Below are 21541 nucleotides of genomic sequence, written 5' to 3' on the forward strand. Positions count from 1 at the left end.
CAGTTGTTTAAGCATGTGTCTGGGATTATATACGTACTTCAGTGCCAATTTCTTAGACTGAACAGGGTCTTTTCTTATGTGCAGGTACCACCTCTTTAGTTCTCAAAAAGGTCACCTTCAGCTCTTCACTCCATGAACCATCTGGGTCAGAATTAGTATCAACTTTTGCTTGTTGTCACAAGAGGCGCCTTTATGAATTGAGTACGCTGATTTGACTTATTGCATATCATTGTGCCCAAACAGTATGGATCATTGCTCCCAATATCAATCACTTGTTGTCTCGTTAAGACTTGACTAATGGGTCACCTACCTGTCTTCATGTCCCCAGATCTGCCCTCTACAGGGTCATTCCTAGCCTCCTTATACATAGGATGTCAGAGTTCAGTATGTCACATGTGTGTTGGACAAGTTTCCATATCAGATGACATCATATGAAATTCCTATATCATGGAGACATCATGTCATGTATATGTAATGAAATAATAGAGTCGTCACTGATTTTGTATTAACTGCATATTCTGCAATTCTGCAGGTTCTGTTAACTGTAGTTGTTTGTTGACTTCAAAAATTATTTGTGTGTTTGTGCTTGCAGAGGTAAATTGTCAAAATTTGGGATGTCCCATGTTTGAAACTATACATGGAAAGGATCAAAGTAAGGCTTAGATATATTCAAGATATGTTTAGTTCATGTGTTTCATAAGTGTTTGTATGTAAAAGTATCTTCAGGTTCTTATGTACTAATCCCCCGCTGAGTTATGACAGCTGAAGGTAACAATTACAATGTAGGCTGCACCTACTCTTCTCACCACCCCAACCCTCCCACATTAGTCGGTGCTATCATATCCTTGACACCATTTGAGGTCCCACCTGTGCTGAACTCACTCCTGTATCCACCAATATAATAAAGGGCTCAGTAAGCGAATCAAAACATTGACTTTTGTGCCGAGGTACAGTATGTCCCAATGAAGAGACTTCAGTTCAGGTGTCAAATGTCTGTCAATGTAACTACCATGCCTTTTACCTTCTCAATATGGAAAGACAATTGTGATAGACACTTTGACATGCTATTATGGCTGTTCAAGACCAAATCCCTGCATGAATAGGTTAATATAATGAAACTTTCTATCATGAATGAATACAGTATATTTAAGATTTATTCCTTCTATTACTGGATAAAATGTAACTTTGATTTCTCCAGTGCAGTCATGAATGGTTAAGACCACAAGTGATGTGTGTCATGATGATTCATTGGTGTTAGACAATAGCCTCCCAACAAGAGGAGGGCAATCATTTTTTTCATGGCATGCATGACTAGAGAGGTTTTTGGTGACTGAATTACAACAGGAGTGTGTTCAGTATTGGGATATTTTTTAGGTGCTCTGAATTCATTTTTCAAATGTGTTTTATAGTGTCTTAACTTGTTACTTCTGTTTTGTTGATGTTAATCTTGCACATAATCCTGACAGAAAAGGTTAGGAGCGATCTGTTGTTGGCACTACGTAAGAATTATGACCTGATAAAATTAACATAGCGGAAGACATCAACACAGTCCTACAAGCTAAGCATTTTTGATAAACGCTCACTTTACTTTAAATGAAAAATCAATGGTAAAGTTCTTCATGGATGATAAATTGTCCGAGTTCTGACGTTTAAAACCACATTAATCTGGCATACAGGCTTAGTGTTATCTTTCTATGTGTCTACAAGATGAAAAGCTGGCAATGTTTGGGGCAACAGCTGGTGAACTTATATACAGCAACTCTCACATGATGGTGACCATAAACGGGGAAAATCAATGGTTTGTCATTGCCCTGCTATTTCAGAATACCTATGTGGTATCTACATACGGTATTGGAGTTGCGAGCTAACCTCGTTCCCAGATCGTGCAGTGAGCTCACTCCACCTGGGACTGCCCATGCATAGCTTCACAGTTTTCCCTCCACCTGCATAGCTGGCAGTTTGGGATTTGTATCATTGTAATTTGTATTGAGATATTTGGATCATAATTTCCACAATTGAGGTAAGCTACGATTATTCATGTATTGGAATATCACTTTGACATCTTGTAGCTCCATTTTTTTCATTTTGTTGATGACTATATCGGATTGTTGTAGTTGCGTTGAGATATTTGATCCATATTATACGGGATATTTTAAGGGTTGTTCATGCATCCAAATGTACATGATATCGTGTACTGACATTCCAGTGTGAATATTGTGTACTGACACTCCAGTGTGAATAGAGATCTGTCTTGTTGGATAATATTTGTAGGTTGTCCCACTGTTCATTCTTCACACTGTATAGTTTTACTTTAATCAATTGGTCAGGTGATTGAGTTGTTATTTATGCTGATTATATTTGAAAAATTATAAAACTTGATTTAAGGTAATCTGATAGTACGATACTTTAAATGATCCAAATAAACATTACAGAACAAGCTGTTAAGACTCAGGCCTGTTAAAAGGTGGTTGATTTATTATTGAAGGGATTTTGCTACATTGTTTTCCTCCCATGAGTAGTAATACAAAGTGAAGTTCATCTTGTCAAGTACTTGGAGCAGCTGTTGTTTATCACAGTTACAACTATGTGTGAAAAAATGTGTAGGTGTAGACTATGGAAACTGCATTGAGTTGGAGTTCATCCTTTACATGTGGAAAGAATAACCGTTACCTTTCAACCGTTTCCATTCATCTGGAGTATGTCTAACATTTTTCGAAAGATTTACTTTAATCATGGGTTATGATGCCATGTTGATTCAGCCATGTGGATGTTTCAAAATGATTCCATTAGTATACAGTAACTTGCAGACCTTATTACATATTTCCTATGTTCCTTAAATATGAGGGGGCCGCTGGGTAGCCTAGTGGTTAAAGCGTCACGCCCAAGACCCAGGTTGCTGAACAATGAGATGACAGGTCTTATAACTTATAAACATGATAAAAAAGCAGCATTTGGTTAAATCCGCGCCCTTGACACTTGATTTACTTTAAAGTAAGCAATATAGGCCAGGATTATTTATAAACAAATGTTTCTATGTCTTGTCATCAAAAGGGACATGATGTAAGATGTAATGTGGCAGCCATGTAAGACCACAGACTGTAGGCAAGTTGGCATGTTCTTCACTAATCTGTAGACTAAACAGTTTCTTTGTTCCTTCAATCACGTCAATTCAAGGTATTTGGATAAAAGTTTATGTTTCACTTTGACCCCATTGTCCACAATAACTTCAGTGAGTCATGCATGGATGCAACAGCTGAAAAGGAAATGGGGAAGCTGAGTCCGAAAAGTTAGGCTTGTTACCCAAATACCATGCATTAACCCATGGGGATTCAGGGTAAGAATATATGCTCGTTAAGAAGCGACTAAATGAGGTTCCATGACTTGTTTGATATCATATCATCATATCTCAATTACATGGATCAATGCTCATGATGTCAATCAGTGGTATGTCTGGTCCAGACTTGATTACAGACTGCCCTCATATAGCTGGAATATTTCTTCATGTGATGTTTAACAAAAGCCATAAACCAAACTAAACCACAGAATAATGCTGGACTATTTACTGTATATCTGAGAAATTATTGCTAACATAAGACACTTCGGGCTTTCCTCCCACATTAAGCTGACAAGCCGCGATATAACTGTAATACTGTTAAAAGCGGCGTTAAACCCAACTCACTCACTCACTCACTAACATAAGACATTTTGATTTACATGTTTTTGTACAAGTGTTCATTATTATATTTCAAATCCATCCAAAATAGGGCTATTTTGCAAATAAATATAAAATGAAAATATTTCAGATTTAATATATTTGTTGCTTTTTAGATAAGATAAAACTTTATTGTCCAAATGTAACATCAGAACAAGGTCTCAACTTGATAAACACTTGAAGAAATGAATAAAAACATTAAAATTGTAACTAACATAAGATGACGCACTGCTAGCAAGTATAATAAAGCTCAACAATTATTTGTCGGTACAGACGTGTGTTGCCACTGAGCAGCGCAACCTCAGCTGCTCTGTTAACATGCCTTGTCATGCCTACTGACACCTGCAGATGGACATTTTTCATATCGAGTTATAGTTCCAATAGTTAGGTGATCATAGTGTTTTCCGTTAGCTTCTGAGTAAGGGACTGGCCATCTGTACTCATCCCTGTGATATTTCATTTGCTGTAATAATGACATATGTTGCACTTTATTGAATATTTAGATTTTTGACCCTACTGTGGTCTTTCACCTTCATGTGCTCTCATAAATCAGTAATATTGAATTTGTGACATGTCCTCAGAAAATACTAATACAATTTTAGAAATGTCATTTTGGCCCATTATTTAATCATTTATTCATGCATCAGTGTTTAATTCAGTATGAGGTGAGCATGTCTATTGTGCTAACCTAAATGGTTTGACATTTTGTTGTGTATTTTGATGTTTGCCCTATTATGTAGGCCTTGACTCTAGTGATGACGCATGTTTTTCATCTCCCTATATATGTACTGGTATGTTAATATATTTGATAATATGAGTTTAGCTTACTAGACAGGTTTTTTTTATAGACTCCGGACTACTAGTCACTAAGATTGCAGACTGTAGATGATCTTAGTTTCAAATGTTTTGTCAGGCCAAAATTTCAGAACATTCAGGGTAGTTATGCTTTTTATCATGATACAGTCATTTGAAGCCCCACAATGCAGTCATCAGTTAATCCTTTCCTTGTTATACCTCAACCTGAGGTAACCTTGTATTTTCAGTATTTTGTAATCAAAATACAAGTGCTTGTTATCAACATGCTTGTTTGACATGTTGATGTGTAGCTGATTTGGGTCATCAATCTCATTGACCCTGTCTGCAAAGACAGTTATTGAGTTGCCTACTATTTCATCGCAGATGACCAAATTTGTGAGATAAGTAGATTTTGGGACATTCTCCATGCTCATTGGAGATTGAATTTGTAGCAACAGGGTCTGTTGCCATGGCATCTAACAAAGTTCCACCACTCACAACAACTGGCTGCCAGATGAGCATTTCTTCTGCCATTTCTGCCATTTCTGCCATTTTCTGAGAAAACAAGTCAGCTTGGGAAGTGTGAACAAATTTGTCTCTCTTGGATACCGTGGATTTTTTGAGGTGGCTGATATTGGATCTTCTACGATCAGATTCGTGTTCATTGTTGGATATTTGAAAGTCAAGACTTCTGATGATCTGCATCAGGCTGCATGTAATGCTATCAACTGAACAGGGATGAATATGTTGCTTCCAAGTTTGCGCGTAAGTGTAGCCCAATAGTCTTCCATTACAAGAGCCAAAACTGGACTAATGATGCAACAACTGACAGAGCATTCTCTTGAAGGAGGTTCTCAAGATGCCTGACATATTTATATGATGACTTCAAATGCCGCCCACCTTGTGTTGTTACACTGAATGACTTAGCCCTAGGTATGTTATCCAAGCGTGTAGGTGAAGCACAGGACGTGTTGCTGAAGCGGGTGGGTTGCCTGTGTTGATAGGTTTGGCTTGAATGTTCTTATCCTCCGCTCTAGGACAGTGTCCTGAGATGCCATTGCAGGAATGTAGCTTTGATCATATTTGCCTCACCTACTTAGTACTATTAAAGAGGGGACTAATAGAAAATGGTTTTTGACTCTTGGTGCCATTTTGTTTCACTGGCTAAGGCACTGTCAGGTCATTTCTGAAGTCCTGGTTTGCATATGCAACTTGTGACCAAAAGATTGGAATCTACTGGTACTAGCATGAATTTGGAGATTTAAATGTTATTTAGTGTTAGCTGAGGTTGCTACACCAAGCACAATCAAACTAGGTTCAACTCTTGGTAGAGTGGATACTGGCATGAACAGTGTTACAACAGTGTTTCAACAGTGTTTCTGTTTACTGATAATGACTGTTCTTGTATCAGTAAGATATGATGTAGATTTGGAATGTCAGATGCTGGCATAAATGGTGTTGAAGTAATTATGATTTCAATATAGCTGAGTATTCTCATAACATTACGCCAGAAAACATGATGACAGAAGTACAAACAACTTTCATGATGTTTGGTGTATTTTCCTTAAAAGATGTGGGAGCTACTTCCTGTTTCTGTTTTTAGCTTATTCATCCCTCTCTGAATATACACTTTTGTTTCACTGGCTATGGAACTATCAGGTCATTTATGAGATCTGGTTTGCATATGCAACCTGTGACAAAAAGGTTGGAATCTACTATCATGGACTTGGCCTTCTAATTTTTTTCATAGATTTGTGTTGTATCACATGTATCATAGCTGAGGTTCCTAGACCAAGCACAATTTTACAAGATTCAGGGCTTTGGATTCATTGCGACCCCCACAGACTGCACATGAATGCGAAATGTGACCCTGTGACTTTGAAAACAAAAAACAACAAAAATTGTCGGCCTTGGAAAAAAAGAATGCAATTCAGGGGTCCAATCCAGTTAGTCCTCAATTTTGTCCGGAGTTGTGCATGTAACATGACTGTATTATTGGGAAAATTTAAAAATCAAACAACCTTTTTCTACCATTTGGGTCGCCAAGTAACAATGTTTGTAGGCAGTCTCATAAGTCAGTGTTTGAATCTTGGACATCAAGGACATTTGATCCTTTTATTTCAGTAGTTTGTTACTAGATGTCTGCCACTGAAGCCTGAAAGATACCAGATTTGGCTATTTATATCTTGGCCACAAGCATAGCCCTGTTGTTAAGCAGGCTTAGAGAGACTGCCATTTTCACACCAACGGAGGATAGGCTTTCTTGCTCTGCACGGTCACATTCCTTCAAAGGAAATTTCAAAGAATTAGACGTTCAAGAAAACATTTAGCACCTTATCAATCACTTAAGTATCGCCATCAATACTGCATATGGTTAATTGCTTCTTTGTTGCCTTTCAGGCAAGGATGATAAATCACGTTCAGATGAATCTGCGTTCTTTATGGATGGTATTTAATGTATTAAGAACAGTATATTATGCATATCAAGTTTATGTGCAGTTTAGAATAGGATGTGTGTTAATGGTGTAATGTCAGCTGTGGAAGTTCAGTGATATGGAAGGAGGAGGATAAAACACGACCACTATAACATGATAAACGGTGATTGTACTGAAAAGAGAATTACAGCTTGATCAGGCCTACAGGGACTGGTGTGGATATTTAAGTAGGCAGTATCTTGTTGTTGAGACATGAGTCTATTTCTTGGGTCACTGAAGTGGGAAGCTGGTACGGCAATGCCCCAGGGTAATGGTTTCACAGAAGCTTCACACTTTCAGAGCATAAGTTGATTAACGCTCTCGACACTGACATACATGTCAGCTGTTGTCCTTGACTTGTTAATTGAAACCCATATTTTCTCAAAGTGTTTTTTTCCTAGGGTGTTATCTTGTTGTGTAGTAAACTTTTTGTTCAAATTTTGTGGTTTTATGTTATTAGTGAAGCTGATGCATTGGCGATACCATAAGAATGAAAGTGATAGAATTTTTCAAATGAGTTGATGATTTGTTTTGTATTTACATAATATTTTTAACAAGTGAAATATAATCAATAGGCAGCAGTACTAATATGTACGTGTCAACTTTTGAAAGGCATATCCAAGACTTGCTTGGAGAATACTCTTCAATATTGCCATGTTTGGCTAATTTTTGCATTAAGATAAACATGAGTACACTCTGCAATAAGTGGAATTTCATAACAATATTTATATTTTTATTTTAAGAATTAGGGGGAGGGGATATAGGAAAGGAGTTCGTCCGTCGTCCTTTCTTACATCTTTTAGTTTTTCCATCTGTCAGTCCGCTTCTCAAGGGGAACAAAGTTACTCAAAATGGCAAATTCTATTCAAGACTAGGCTTTTTAAACTGTAGTGACAAAGTTCTCGTTTCAAAATTTGAAAACTGAACAAAAAGAATATCTAAAAGATGGCCAAGATTGTAGGGCAGTACTTCCCAAGTGTTATGGAATGCCTCTTCTGTTTCAAATGTTTGTTCCATTGAAGTGAGAGATAGACAATGATTTGACGGAATCAGTTGTACAGCCTGTAATTATCATTCAGAATGGATCGTGTTCACCTTTTCGAAAAACTTTCCAACTGTCACTTTCCCAATCTGGTAAGCAACGTCTGATTCCTCGGATGAAAGGTTGATCTGATGTGACCTGTAATGGGATGTCCTCAGATTTTTGTTTAGCGGTAGCAAGAACCAAGATTTGATTTTAATGAGATTGATTTTGACCTTGATTCAACCATTACAACATTAGCTGCTTTCATCTAAGTGATAAGGTCGACGTTGACAATAATAATCAAAGTAGGTGTATATTTTTAAAACCATATCTTTGTCCGCCACTGCACACAAGCCTGCCACCATGTTTCATCAAATTATCTTCATACATTGGGGATCAATGGCATGTTGTAGCCATGGAAACCAAACTTGACTTTGAAAGAAAAAGTTCGAAATTTTTCTAGCAACATTGAGGGAGACTGTCTGGAAGATAGTTTTACCATCCTACACCCATCGAAAAAGGAAAAAATAGTGAAACAAGTTCAAGCAGCCCCAAAATGTCAACGGCAGGCCAGTGCTTTTGCAAATTTGACTATTCCTTGCTTAGGCTACCTAGGCTAGATCTATGGACCTACTGTATTTCAGACTTCTTAAAAGGGTACATGATCCTGTTAACACTGACACTGAACCTTTTAGTGAAACTTAGGGATTTCAGCATGCTCTTAAATTCCTATTTGATACTGCTTGACTGATAAAGATGAAATTTGGCAGCTTTTCTGCATGAAAATGTCTTATCTTGTTTAAATTCGGTGTGATTTGGTTGTATTTTGTTTTAGTATTTTAAAAATCCAATTTTACAAAAGGTTTAGAATTTAGATTCTTAAGAACTCCTGGCCGCAGGACTTCAACTTTGTGTGAATGTAATGACCATATCAGATCCAAGTTTTTCATAATATCACTATTTGCACTCAACATCCAGAATCTTTGCACCAATTTTACTCAAAGATATTTGTACGAGAATATGGATGAAGTGTTACCAGATAATAGCTTCATAAGTCAGGTGAGCTGCAGGGCATTGTGGTGCTGAGCTGTGCATTATGCAGTTTAGTTTAAACATATTTTATTCACAAAAAGAAAAGGGTTAGGAACATGTTATCCAACTTAGGACACCGTCTCCTCGGTATTTGGATACATTATTTACAAATGTACAAAAGATGACGTAGGATGACAAGTACAATGAGGATTAGTGAGCAGTTTAACAGACCTCACAGAATATGGTAGCAGGCAGTGATCATACTGTTCACCCATGTGTTATTAATTTTTGTTTTCATTACCTGTAGCGTTATTTATGTTTGGATCTCTGTGGATCTCATGTGTGGCTTGCTTCATTTCTATGGTACATTGATAGATCTTACTATGGCATAGCCATAAATGTAATGGAACTGTTATGTTTGTTTGTTGTTTTACGCTTCAGTATTCCAGCTATATCCCAGGTGCCTGTAAATAACGTGAGTCTGGACCCAACAATCCAGTGGTTAATATGATAAATGTTCGACAGCATCAGGGTATACTGACACTCAATCAACCAAGTCACAGGGCCTTATAACCTGATCCATTTTAATCACCTCTTACAACAAGCATAGGTTACTGTAGAGCTATTAAGTAATGTTTTATTTGTTTGTTTGTTGTTTGAAGCCACACTCAGTAATATTCCAGCTATATGATGCCGGTCTGTAAATAATTGAGTCTGGACCAGACAATCCAGTGATTGATATCATGAGCATTGATCTTAGCATTTAGGATACAATGACACACATTGACCAAGTCAACGAGCCTCAGTACCCGATACGGCAAGCATGTCATATGACAATTTTACATTTCTTCCATGAATTTGACAATAAGACCTGACATAGATTTTGAAAGCATCATTATGTGCTGACTAAAGATTGTTTCTACCCATCTGTGGGGATTATCTAACCAGAATATAGCTGGAATACTGTTCAAAGCTGTGTTAAACCCAACTCACTCACTCACTGAAGGGATTACCATTTGGGTTATATGTGAGAGGTATTTCCCCATTTTTAAAACACTTGCTATTGTGTAGAACATAAAATGAAATTTCCATCCCCTTTTTTTTCTTCAGATGAAATATCAAGTTCTGATTATGTAGATTATTACATTTGGCAGGGGTTATAGCTACCCTAAGTTATTGATGAAGATGCAAGCTGTTAGTAGGTGGTGACACTAAATAGGCCTTCATCATAAACTAAGTCACGCCACCTCAAACATGTGTCATGTTTTATTGACAAGTAAATAATTTACTGCCTTTATTGAAGTATTTTTTATTTCACCAGATTTATTTTAGTCAGAATATCCCTCCTGTTAGAGTGAACACTACATAATAATGCATTAGTAATATTGTGGTCATTTATGGCAAGTTAAGATATTTTAGGAATGAAAAAGGAATTTGTGAAAAATCATCTGAAACTGGCTGCTGTGCCTTCTATTATGCTGGACGGCCTCTGTGGTCTAGTGGATAGAGCATCTGCCCATAGAGTGGAAGATTGGTGGTTTGACAGAAAACACTTAACACTTAACTCTATTATATAAAGTGGAAATAAATCCAAAGGATTTCTTGTTGAAAAGTGTATATTATTACCCATATGGGCTCAAATATGCAGTGTAATAACTTTTTGATATTTGCACAGTGTGCAATTAGTGATTCTCGAAGCTGATTGGTCAGTGGAACAAAGATCAATTTTCATTGGACAACGGAACTATTTTTTTCTCATCCCATTCATTCACAAATCCATGCCTTTCCCTTCAGATGTTTTACGTGCTACAATCTCACTGATTCGAGATTTTTAAGACAAGACACATAGTTTCATATTAACAACATGATTTCACATTATCAATTTTTCCTTTCATTTCACATGATTTTCATTTTACAGTAAAAACCAAAACTACGTCCCCGTTTGTAAACAAACATGGCTGGCCATTTGAGACCTGTCAAAGTAAATGACCTCGTTAAAGCGGACGGAGATCTGACTGACATGAAAAGTTATTCGTATAATTCAACCTCTGAACACATTTAATGTCTTTGTTGTCAAAACTGCATATGGCCAGATTGAAGTTCCAAGATTCAGATTTTTGATGTTGCCAGAAACTGTTTCTAGGGCGCCAAGATCATCACCACCAAGTCCTGGTTTGCGTCTGTGTTAGAGGGCTTGCTGTGTGATGAATTTTTCGACCACCCGAATCCAAAAACCGGACTTTGTATAGACAGGTTTGCCTTTGTGGACGATGATGGCATCGATAACTGCCAATGAAAATGAAAACACAATGAAAAAGTCTAAATTTGACAAGTTGACATGAACTTAGTTCACAAATGTATAAAGGTAAGAAAAGCACGAAAAATATGACTTCTCACACTTTCAACGATGGCATGAGAATAAAAACAAATTCATTTTGCAACGACATTTAGACTTTCCGAAAACATCATAAAGATACACTATTTCGTACAATTTTGTAACGTTGTGTGAAGAAATGAGGACGTGACACTTTTTTATACAATGTATACGTTTTTCGTAACCGCGACGTCTGCAAAGTACAGCGCTGAGCGGTATGCATTCTGACTGACGTCCGCTGACCATAATTATGACTATGAGGGTTAATGACACAGGAAAGGTGCAACATTATTATTTGCAAATTTATCATTTCGGCATGCACATCAGACAGTTCAGAATTCGAACTGTCTACTTTGAAGGAGATCAAGGGTAGCCTAGAGTGTTACCTTAGCGACATGATTACCAGCATCTGGTTGCAAAATCGACGCACTTTGCTGAACTCGGAGGTTTTGAAATCAAAACAAAAATAATAAAAAATACAAGGAAAGGAAAACTTACCCCAGCGAGCTGAAAACTTACCCCAGCGAGCTGATCCTGTGTCCGATATTGAACTAAATGAACTCCGTGAATGCGGACAGCTTAGCACCAAATCTCCAGATACCGTATTTGTCTATCAACAGGTATTCGACCATTATGAATCACATCAAAATATCAACAAACTCCCGTCATCTGACTGTGTCCACTCCGCGTTTGACAAATCCTCCTGAAATCCCACATGCACATGTTTCCCATCAGTGACACTTGTCTCAAATCACACACGATGTTAATTAAACTTGTTGTCCGGATTAAACTGTAACCGGTTCTCTTGTCATTCCTGGTTTCGGCTGTCTCATATCTGGGTCAAGTCGGGTCATTCATTCCGACACTGCGACAGCAATCGTACTTTTCAAAGTTTAGCTTCTTTTCGTAACTTTTCTCTAACAAACAAGACTTCTGTACATTACATCTATGTTGTTGTTATAGGTTTTGGCATTTTTGTCAAATGACACGTAAAAAAATTGACAGGTTTTCCGTGTTTCCTCTTCTCAATGTGAAATGCATGTACCTGCCGATGCACGACGGGGGCTGTCTGTCGGTGACGAGATCTTGTCAAAACAAGCTTTGATTGAAAAACCTGATGAACCTTTTTGGAAACCTGTCTTCTTTATCAATGCTAGATAATGTACGCTGTGTAAATCGGACAGAAATATAACTGCACTAATGTGATCTTTACAATTTTTTAACAGAACTATATTTTTCACGCGTAACAACACGTTAATTGAGTAATGCGGTTGGAATGAGTGGACAGTGTTTTTTCACACGCGGATTGATACAAAACAGCTGATTCTTGATCGGCGACAGTTGATTGTTTTTTTCTTGAAACATGTCTTTAATATGAATATGGGTAATAAATAGAATAACCCACTCGGTACGAGTGATTACGGAAAATATGTCACTCGTGAAATTAATGTTTTAAGTTCCTCGCTAAAGCTCGGAACTTAAAACATTAATTTCACTCGTGACATATTTTCCGTAATCACTTGTACCTCGTGGGTTATTCTATAAGTAGTAAACAATTTTAGTCCATGATTGTGATCTTTAAGTTTATGTCAAGAAAGGATGATCTCACATCTGTCGTTACTAATCTTAGTTATCTCTGTTTTCAACCAAATAAAAATTTGCCTTAATATTTTTAACAACTTTGTAATCCAGATAGTGTACTAAAATGCTGTAGTGCATCATATCTCTATGGTATTGTACCAAGCCCTCCCTATTGTCCATGCTTCAGTGTGACTGGTGAGTAATGTGCTGATTGTAGTGTACAGACACTTGGATCAGAGCAGTCTGTGGAGGCGTATATTATTACTTCCCCAGCTTGCTCACCGACTGATGACCATTCAGGCTCGGGACTTGGAGCTTTGCCAGTTTTCTTAACGATGTTACCATTGACTTCACTTAGATAGGGTTAAAGTGGGCACAGAGAGAATTCAAGACATTCACACTACATATGTGACATCAAATTTTAAAAACAAACCCTGTTACTAAATTTAAGAGATTATATTCCTGATTTTGTTTTTGAGGTAGTTCATTTCTGGCTATGAAGAGAAATTGCTGCATTAAGTTCCCCATCATGGTTTGTGGTTGACATAAGATGAGATGACAGTACATCAAGTTTGATTAGTGTTCTCCATTGGTTTTCTCTTAATCAGATATGTGAAGTAATACCTCTATAGCAGGACTTGTTGACTAAAACAAACATAGTTGATTGATAAACTGACACTTGTTGTGCTGTTGGGATGGTAGGACATCAACATCAGGGGAAAGTGTAGTGAAATAGTGGAGGTAGGTTGTGATGACGCCAGCCCTGCCGTGTCATTTCCTCCTCTAGCAGCAGGGCACAAGTCAGTGCTGCAATAGCAGTCAAAGCTCTGTATGAAGTTCCAGCCAATTTACAAATGATCCAGCAATCATTTTCTGTTCCAAAGTGTTTTCACATGGTCATTTCTAAAACAAGCAGATGTTGTGATGAACATGTAAGCCTGAGTGACAAGTTCAGGTTTTATTTAATAGACATTTAGAATACATACGTGACAAAACAGACTTCAGATCTTAGTCATTTCATTAATATTTTCTATTTCTTTGATGGCTTTTGGTGTTATATTTTAATGCATTGTTCATGTTTATACCGTTTTGTGAGAAACACTACATTAAATATTCAGATGTGTTAGCGTCAGAAAATAAAAGGGCTCCTTTTCCTCAGTATTTGTGAAGTTAGTGACAACAAATATGTACTCTGTTAAAAATAACACATTTTTACTCTCTTTTGATTAGTTGGATTGCTTCAGGCAAACAAGCAAATGCTAATTTCAGAATGCTGATACGAACATCACTCTCTACTTTTCAAGCATGTAACCTTGCTGTGCACAAGTGGCCGCTAATGGTATTTATGGAATAATGACAACGTGGCATATGGGCCATGTATAAATCAGGTGGTAGAATAGTCAAGCAGGTACCATAGTGGCGAGTCCCAGATGGATGACCGCAGAATAACATAGTGGGAAACTGATTCTGTGCATGGTGTTAGCATTTGTCACATGAATCATCAATAATTCTCTGTCGTGTTATGTGCGAGTTGAGGCTACACTCTGTTCCCTGCATCTGTATCACAGGATAGGCCTGTAAGCATGTTAGTTTCTTGTAAGAAGTGACAGAAAAGATGGGGTTCGTGTAGATGTTATTTGGAGGGGAGGGGATGTTCCTTTCTTAGTTTTGTTTATTAGCTGATGTGATGTGTTATCAGTGAGGATGGGTACGGTAGAGCAGTTTCCTTCAAACTTAAACAGTTGCATTTTCCTGGTCTTCAATTGGGTACACAGATGCCATGGCCACTATGACCCTTTCACACTGCCTAACACATGACATTCTTGACCTCTGTACAACTGATCATTGTTGTGTAAAACTTGGTTTATTCCATTGAATTCACTCTGAGTATGTCATTAATGTGTAACATTTCAATTTCAGATGGCCTCAGCAAATGACTCCAAGTGGCAGAAAGATGCAGCCGATCAGAACTTTGATTATATGTTTAAATTGTTAATCATCGGCAACAGTTCTGTTGGAAAAACCTCCTTCCTCTTCCGATATGCAGACGACTCCTTTACGTCTGCCTTTGTCAGTACAGTCGGAATTGACTTCAAAGTCAAGACAGTATTCAGACAAGACAAGAGGGTCAAATTACAAATATGGGTAAGTTTTAGAACAGTAGAATCTTGTACTGAGTATTACATCGTCTACGTCATCCTGGGAACCCATGACACTTCATTCTGTTCCACACCTACCTGTAGGAAATGAGTTCCATGACATCTAGAATAATACAATGGCTGCCAGTTGGGGAACCGTACAGATATTGGACTCAGGGACACAGATTGTGAAAGAAGACTTGTGTTGATGCTTCAGCAGCATGGGATGTATGTTCTCATATGAATCTACCAGACTGTTTGCAGGCTGCTAGTGATCAAACGCTTATTAGCATTTGAGTTCATATACTCCTGGGTGCTGCTGTACAAAACAACCTTAGCACTACGACTGTCGTAAGTCTGTGTTAAGGTTTGGGAGCCACGACCACTTAAGTTCTACGATCGCTTCGTACAACTGCACCCTGAACTGTTGCATGCCTCACCACACAAACACAATCAATAGTACCTGACTGAGTTGGCTGGATGCGGCGGTCCCAGTTGTCTGTTTAGGAGTGCATCCCTTTGTTTTCCCCTTTTCATAGGTTCAAATCCCAGGCTGCTTGGCTTGTCAGCACCATATTTGTAGTAAATATCTACAACCTAACAGAGGATTTTTTCCCTACATTTAAAAAACCTTCATCAGAATAACACTGAAATACTATTCAAGGTAACAATGAACCCAGCTCACTCACTAGGTTTGATGAAATATATTTACACTGTATATTCAAAACAAGACCTATTTAATCATGAGCAGTTATTTCAGGACAAGACCGATATCACTGTTAATGCATTAAAAGGATCAGGTTGGATACGTTTTGGCTCACTGAAGGGGAATTGTGGAAAGCCTTAAAATATGGTATGAAAATTATCAGGCCTGGGTTTGATTCCCCGCATGGGTACATTGTGTGAAGCCCATTTGGGGTGTCCCTTCAATGATGTTTTTGGAATAGTGCTAAAAGCAGTGTAAAACTCTACTTACCCACTCACTTTTAGATTACACTGACCTAAAAAGGGCTTCTGTTCCACCACGTCCTTAGTTTTCTGAAATGGAAATTTTGAATCACCATCCATCTTTTGATCTAATCTGATCATGGGGCAAAAGATGTGTAAGTTTGTGAAAGGGTGTGGCTGCAGCAACCAAAATTAAGGGCAACAAATTGGAAAAGGAAGTCATGTATTTTACAGCTCCCTGACTTTTCCCATTACATTACTTGTTGTCCAAGTGAGGTAGTGGACCTGAGATCAACAGAGTGGAGGGAAATGGATGCCAGAAAGTAGATGCATGGATTTTCCTGTTTCTTCCTTAGATAGATATTGACTATTCCTACTGAAGTTTCTGTGCCTACATGTCACTAAATTATTGATGACACGGTCTCTGTAACCTTACCAGGGTGTGTTATGAGTTTAATTCAGTATTGATTAATGTCAGTGGATAGGACTTTTATCAGTGTAATGCTCCCACACACAGTAAACGTGGTTAGTAGCATCTGGCCTAGCCACATACACTGGGGAATACTACAAGCCGTTACAGGTTTATTGTAATCATGAACTAGATCTTTCCAATTCTCGCAAAAGGAGGAAATAGAATAAGTGGAATCATTTTTGGAACCAATCTTTGCCCAGAAGATTCTGTGAGACTAAAGATATATTTTTGGAAAGATTGTCAGTGACAAATAGATCCAATGGTTATTATGAGCAGAAATAGATCCCCAGTACCCTTTGAAAATAGGGACGATGATTCACGTTATAGAAGGATTTTTAAGGTTTTCAAATGAGCCAATCAGCCGAGGATGTGGGCAGATAGGGGGCAGGGAGGGGGTTAGTTGGGGGCAGGGTGGGGGTTTGCTGGGGGCAGGGTGGGGGGTTTGCTGGGCAGAGGCAGGGCAGGGCGGGGATTCTAGTCTTTTAAATTTCAAAAGCCTCTTTATGTAAGATGGTCATCCTGTCCAATATTCTGTAACATCATGTAATGTTGACGAGGTCATACATTTTAATGGAAGTAAGTAAGATCTTTGTTTAGAATTCTAAATGTGTTAACTGGATGATCACAACCGTTTTTAGTGTCATTAGTGTCAGGGATGTTAGAGATGTCACCAAAATCAATAATAAGCACATTAAATCGATGCAGTATTCATAACTTTGGCTGTGCCCATTGACGTCAATGGTGTAATATTCATGTGATATGAGGAGGTTTCTAAAATAGGAATCTTTAATACAAGATAAATATATGAACATGTACGGTAAAAGCAATATATTTCATCTTGGGTGTTTCTGGAATATGATGTGGGTGGAGGTACCAGTTTTTCATTACTTAAATGCCTATGATAGTGGAATAAAGGTTTAGATATTGATTTCAGCTCACCATGAGCCTTTAGCTCCAGGGTACACTAGGAGATTAAACTAAGAGAAATTAACTCTGTAAAATCTGATTAGTTTTAATGCAGCCAAATCCTAGTTATTCAGAGATATTGATTTCAACAAGTGGGAAGGGAAGGACAGCTTCTGATTTTGTGGCTGCTTGAAGGTGCATGATAACATACTTTTGTCTTCACCATTATATTCTAGTTAAACACCACCATTTCCTGTCAAACTATGTGTCATAACAAGCCATTACCAATGTCATCTTTGATTATGAATATAAGCTGAATTAGATAAAGGAAAGTTAGTGTATGACTTCATAATGGTAACGATCTGCTTTATGGCATCGAAATATTGCTGGCATCATTCACCTGATGAAGGAGTAAGCATATACTCCGAAACGTTGTGTTCCTCATAATAAAGAAGTTGACATCCATATATTCTCTTCCTAAAACATTGCTGCTAATGCTAATATAACATGCTAACATGGTCAGGAAATTGTATTATATTGCAGCGTGTATATTGATTGGGAGAATTTCTTGACATGTATTTGTAGCATTCAGATCGTAATCCATAGTGGCAAATCTTCTAGCTCCAAATGAGATGATTAAGTGTCTTATTAATGGATACATTACAACAACAGTGCTCGGTAACACGAATTAGTACCATAATTGAGTTGGCATGGCAACATGGCCACCTTTGTCATTTATACTCAGTTAATGAAATCAATGTTGGTTCTTTCTCATCCAGTGTTGTAGACTTGTTTATGATAGGCTGGATCATGTGTAATGGAAGTTGTAGATAATTGTGTTAACTGAAAACAAGATCAGTTACTATCAAATACCATAGAGACAATTGAGTCTCTCTTTGTCAATAACTGTCATGTTTTTTAACCTTAGTTTATATCACTGAAGCATGATCGGAAATGTAGGTCTTCGTGTTCACTTAGAAGAGTCTGCAGAAAGAATGTCTTGTTTGTAGATGTTGCAATGGGGTTGCAACTTTTGTTTCTTTGTTGCAGTCTTGTTTATGTCATGAGACTTGTTTTCCGTGCTTGTTTAGTGTCACTGTTGAATAATTTTGTTCAAGACACAATATTAACCATGTGAATTCTGTTCATATTGAATCAGTCCTTGTCTGTGAGAAGAACATGGTGGGAAATGATTCAGAGTTAGACACTTAATTTCTCACCAAGTCTCCTTGTTAGGTTAGTCATGAGTCTTTCCTGATTAGTAATACTGTATGGTCTATTTATGTTGCCTGGTTAGGAATAGGTACATTTGACTAGTCATTCCTAGCTAGTTATTATTGACCTTCTGCTGGTCTACCCAGGCCCTGTTCCATAAAGCGATCTTAACACTACAACTGTCGTACGCCTATGTTAAAGTATGGGAGTTATGATCATCTTAACACGACAACTGTCGTACGCCTATGTTGAAATATGGGAGTTACGATCATCTTAGCACTATGATTGTGGAATGGGGCCCAGGCTTAGTAAAAATTAGTATTCTGCTTGTCTTTCTGGTGTGTTATGTTGCGTCTTCTACTAGATTTTCCCATGATCACTGTTAGAAATTAGTGGCCCAATATGGTATTCTAATCTAAAATCCCCTAAATGTATTTTCTGTTCCGTGAAACATTTACAAGGACTATTCATTTTCATATTTAGTTTTAAAATCCTGCTTTCTTGTGAGGTAGACAATCTAACTTTTTATCATGGTGATTCGTAAAGAAAGCTAAACCTAAGTTATTCACATCCATGTTGCTTCTTTGCTTATGACTCTGAGGCAAGATTACTGATGAGTGCGTGCATAAAACCGAAAGGCCAACTTTTGAATGAAGGCTAACGGTATTAAAACCTATATGACAATCGAGTGATAAATCATCCAAACTTGATATGGCAGTGGAGGGAGCTGTGTATTGATTCTGTCTGCCTGTGTGGGAATGGTGGGGAGAGGCACATCAATGTCTGCCTGGCAAGATACACCACCGAGCACACTCCTGCATGACAACCTGGTTCTTGCAGCAGGGAAGCAGATCTTGATCATGACAGGGAAATGAAATTAACAGTCTATAGCACACACTTTATCACTGGACTGAAAGTGACATAGGATTCGCATTGCGAAAGTTTTTACTGGACATGTTACTGAAAGACTCTTACACAGAGAGTTGTCATGACTTCTGACGAGCAGAGCATTAAAAAATCTAACTGCTGAATCTATCTGAGGACAAAATTGTGTTTTCATTCAGAATATTCATTTTGGGTACATTTTGTAATATAGCATTATTCAGTGATGTAGTCAACTCATTATCTAATGTCATTCTGGGGAAGAAAATATTCCAAATACCCCCAAATGTGCCATGAGAAGAGACTAAAGAGGAGATTTTCTGCACACAATGGCTGCTGAATATGGGTATCACTTGGAAGGGGGACCACCAATCAGATATGTCATGTTGTATGAAGAATATAATTTCATATCTATGGACTTCCTATAACGATAGTTCTCATTTTCAAGTCGTCAGAAACAAGGATGCATCAGTTACCATGTTCTTTGAGCACTTACCAAGTATAAATCAGATATGACATGAAAGTGCTGGTTCTTATATATTTGTCTGGTCAGGGTATAATACCTCTTATGTGTTGCTCTACATGGCGAGATGAGATATCGATCTGCCTTCACAGAACTGAGAGGATGAAACACGAGGAAGCCATATTTAGAGTAAAGGAAAAGGCTATTACTGAACTCCAACTTAGATTATCACTTTTACTCTGTGCACATTTTTTTTATGAATGGATGTTGATTGCTCGAAATTGTATGGTTATATAAATTTTAATTTGGTTGAAAATCAAAGGACTTCAGTGATTAGGTGAATCCCTAGTGTAAATGTATATTTTCAACAACACAGGATGATTACTTGATCTCTATGTTGAGACAACTTTTGAATTTTATTATTAGTGTAAACCTCTAATCTGTGTTGCATTTTCCATGGCTAATAAGTTTGACTATATTGATGTCATTGATCTTGCACCTGGCGTCAATCTTTTTTGTCAAATACAAGAAGATAGCAGAGTTGGCCCATTTTGATATGAAATACTTCACCCGGGAACTTCAACACCACATCTACTTGTGTCTGCTACAAACAGATTCCCTAATGATGTTAGTGAGATGATGGTGAGTTGACGTCTGCTGCTTGGCTTAACTCTTCTGATTGGTTATCTTCTCAACCAACGATTCCACTACAAGTAATTGCTGACATGTATCTCACCATAGTCTAACCACGATCCAGGCCACTCGAGCCAGTTTAAACATCCAAACACTTTGCTTCTAAATAAGGGCAATCAGTCCTATGAAGGAATCTCAAGTCATACAGTTGGCTCCAGCTATTGATTTTCATGTCTCAGAATATCACATAAATTCTTGTTCATTGCCAGATAAATTTTTGTTCATTGCTGCCGATGTAATATGTCAGATAGGTTTTTGTATTCTGTGGAATCGATCATTGGTGTATAGAATTGTCCTTATGGGTCATATCCATGCAAACAGTGTGTGGCATGAGTGTCTTGACAGGATGCTCCATCATAAGCGGAAGTACTGTTTTTCATCTTGTCAGCTCTTCACAATCCTTGAGCCACCTCACAAGCCTGGTTAATTTTAGCTGGTTGCTATCTGTACATGTCTGACGAGTATGGTGGCTAGCAGAGAGAACTGGAAGGTGCAGTACCACAACAGGAGACTTGCATGTTGTCATATAATTTCCTGAAGGCTCGATATTCAAAGGTTCCTCATTAAATATTCACTGTAGCTATTTTCATTAAAAGTGCATGACTTTTTCTCAGAGAATATATTCTAGTTTGGGTCACAAGACAGGAGCAAGAATATTTAAATTGATTCGAGACAACCATGGTGTATTTGTAGACAATGTCTTTCAAGGGCATCAGGGGCAGTGGGAGCCAAGTGGTTAAAGTGTTTGATCATTATACAATCTTACATTCTCTGAAGTCAATTTTGGGTCAACTGCTGAAATATTGATGTAAGTGGCATAAAACAATAATCA

The 21541-nt window shown here is 37.7% G+C and overlaps 1 protein-coding gene across 6 annotated transcripts in view; it reads left to right on the forward strand.

Annotated features, from left to right (window-relative positions):
- LOC139480199 (ras-related protein Rab-3) overlaps positions 1 to 21541 on the forward strand; it is a 73506-nt gene that overhangs the window by 35085 nt on the left and 16880 nt on the right. For 5 of the 6 annotated variants that reach the window (XM_071263232.1, XM_071263226.1, XM_071263228.1 and 2 more), the window contains one exon: positions 14913 to 15137. In XM_071263232.1, the coding sequence (XP_071119333.1) occupies positions 14913 to 15137 (225 nt within the window). Of the gene's footprint in view, positions 1 to 1896; positions 2021 to 14912; positions 15138 to 21541 lie in introns of those variants that run through there. The other variant, XM_071263231.1, reaches the window with a different exon arrangement.

This window comes from Haliotis cracherodii, unplaced genomic scaffold (assembly GCF_022045235.1).
Source record: "Haliotis cracherodii isolate W230 unplaced genomic scaffold, xgHalCrac1.p SCAF_4, whole genome shotgun sequence".
Classification (NCBI taxonomy): domain Eukaryota; kingdom Metazoa; phylum Mollusca; class Gastropoda; order Lepetellida; family Haliotidae; genus Haliotis; species Haliotis cracherodii.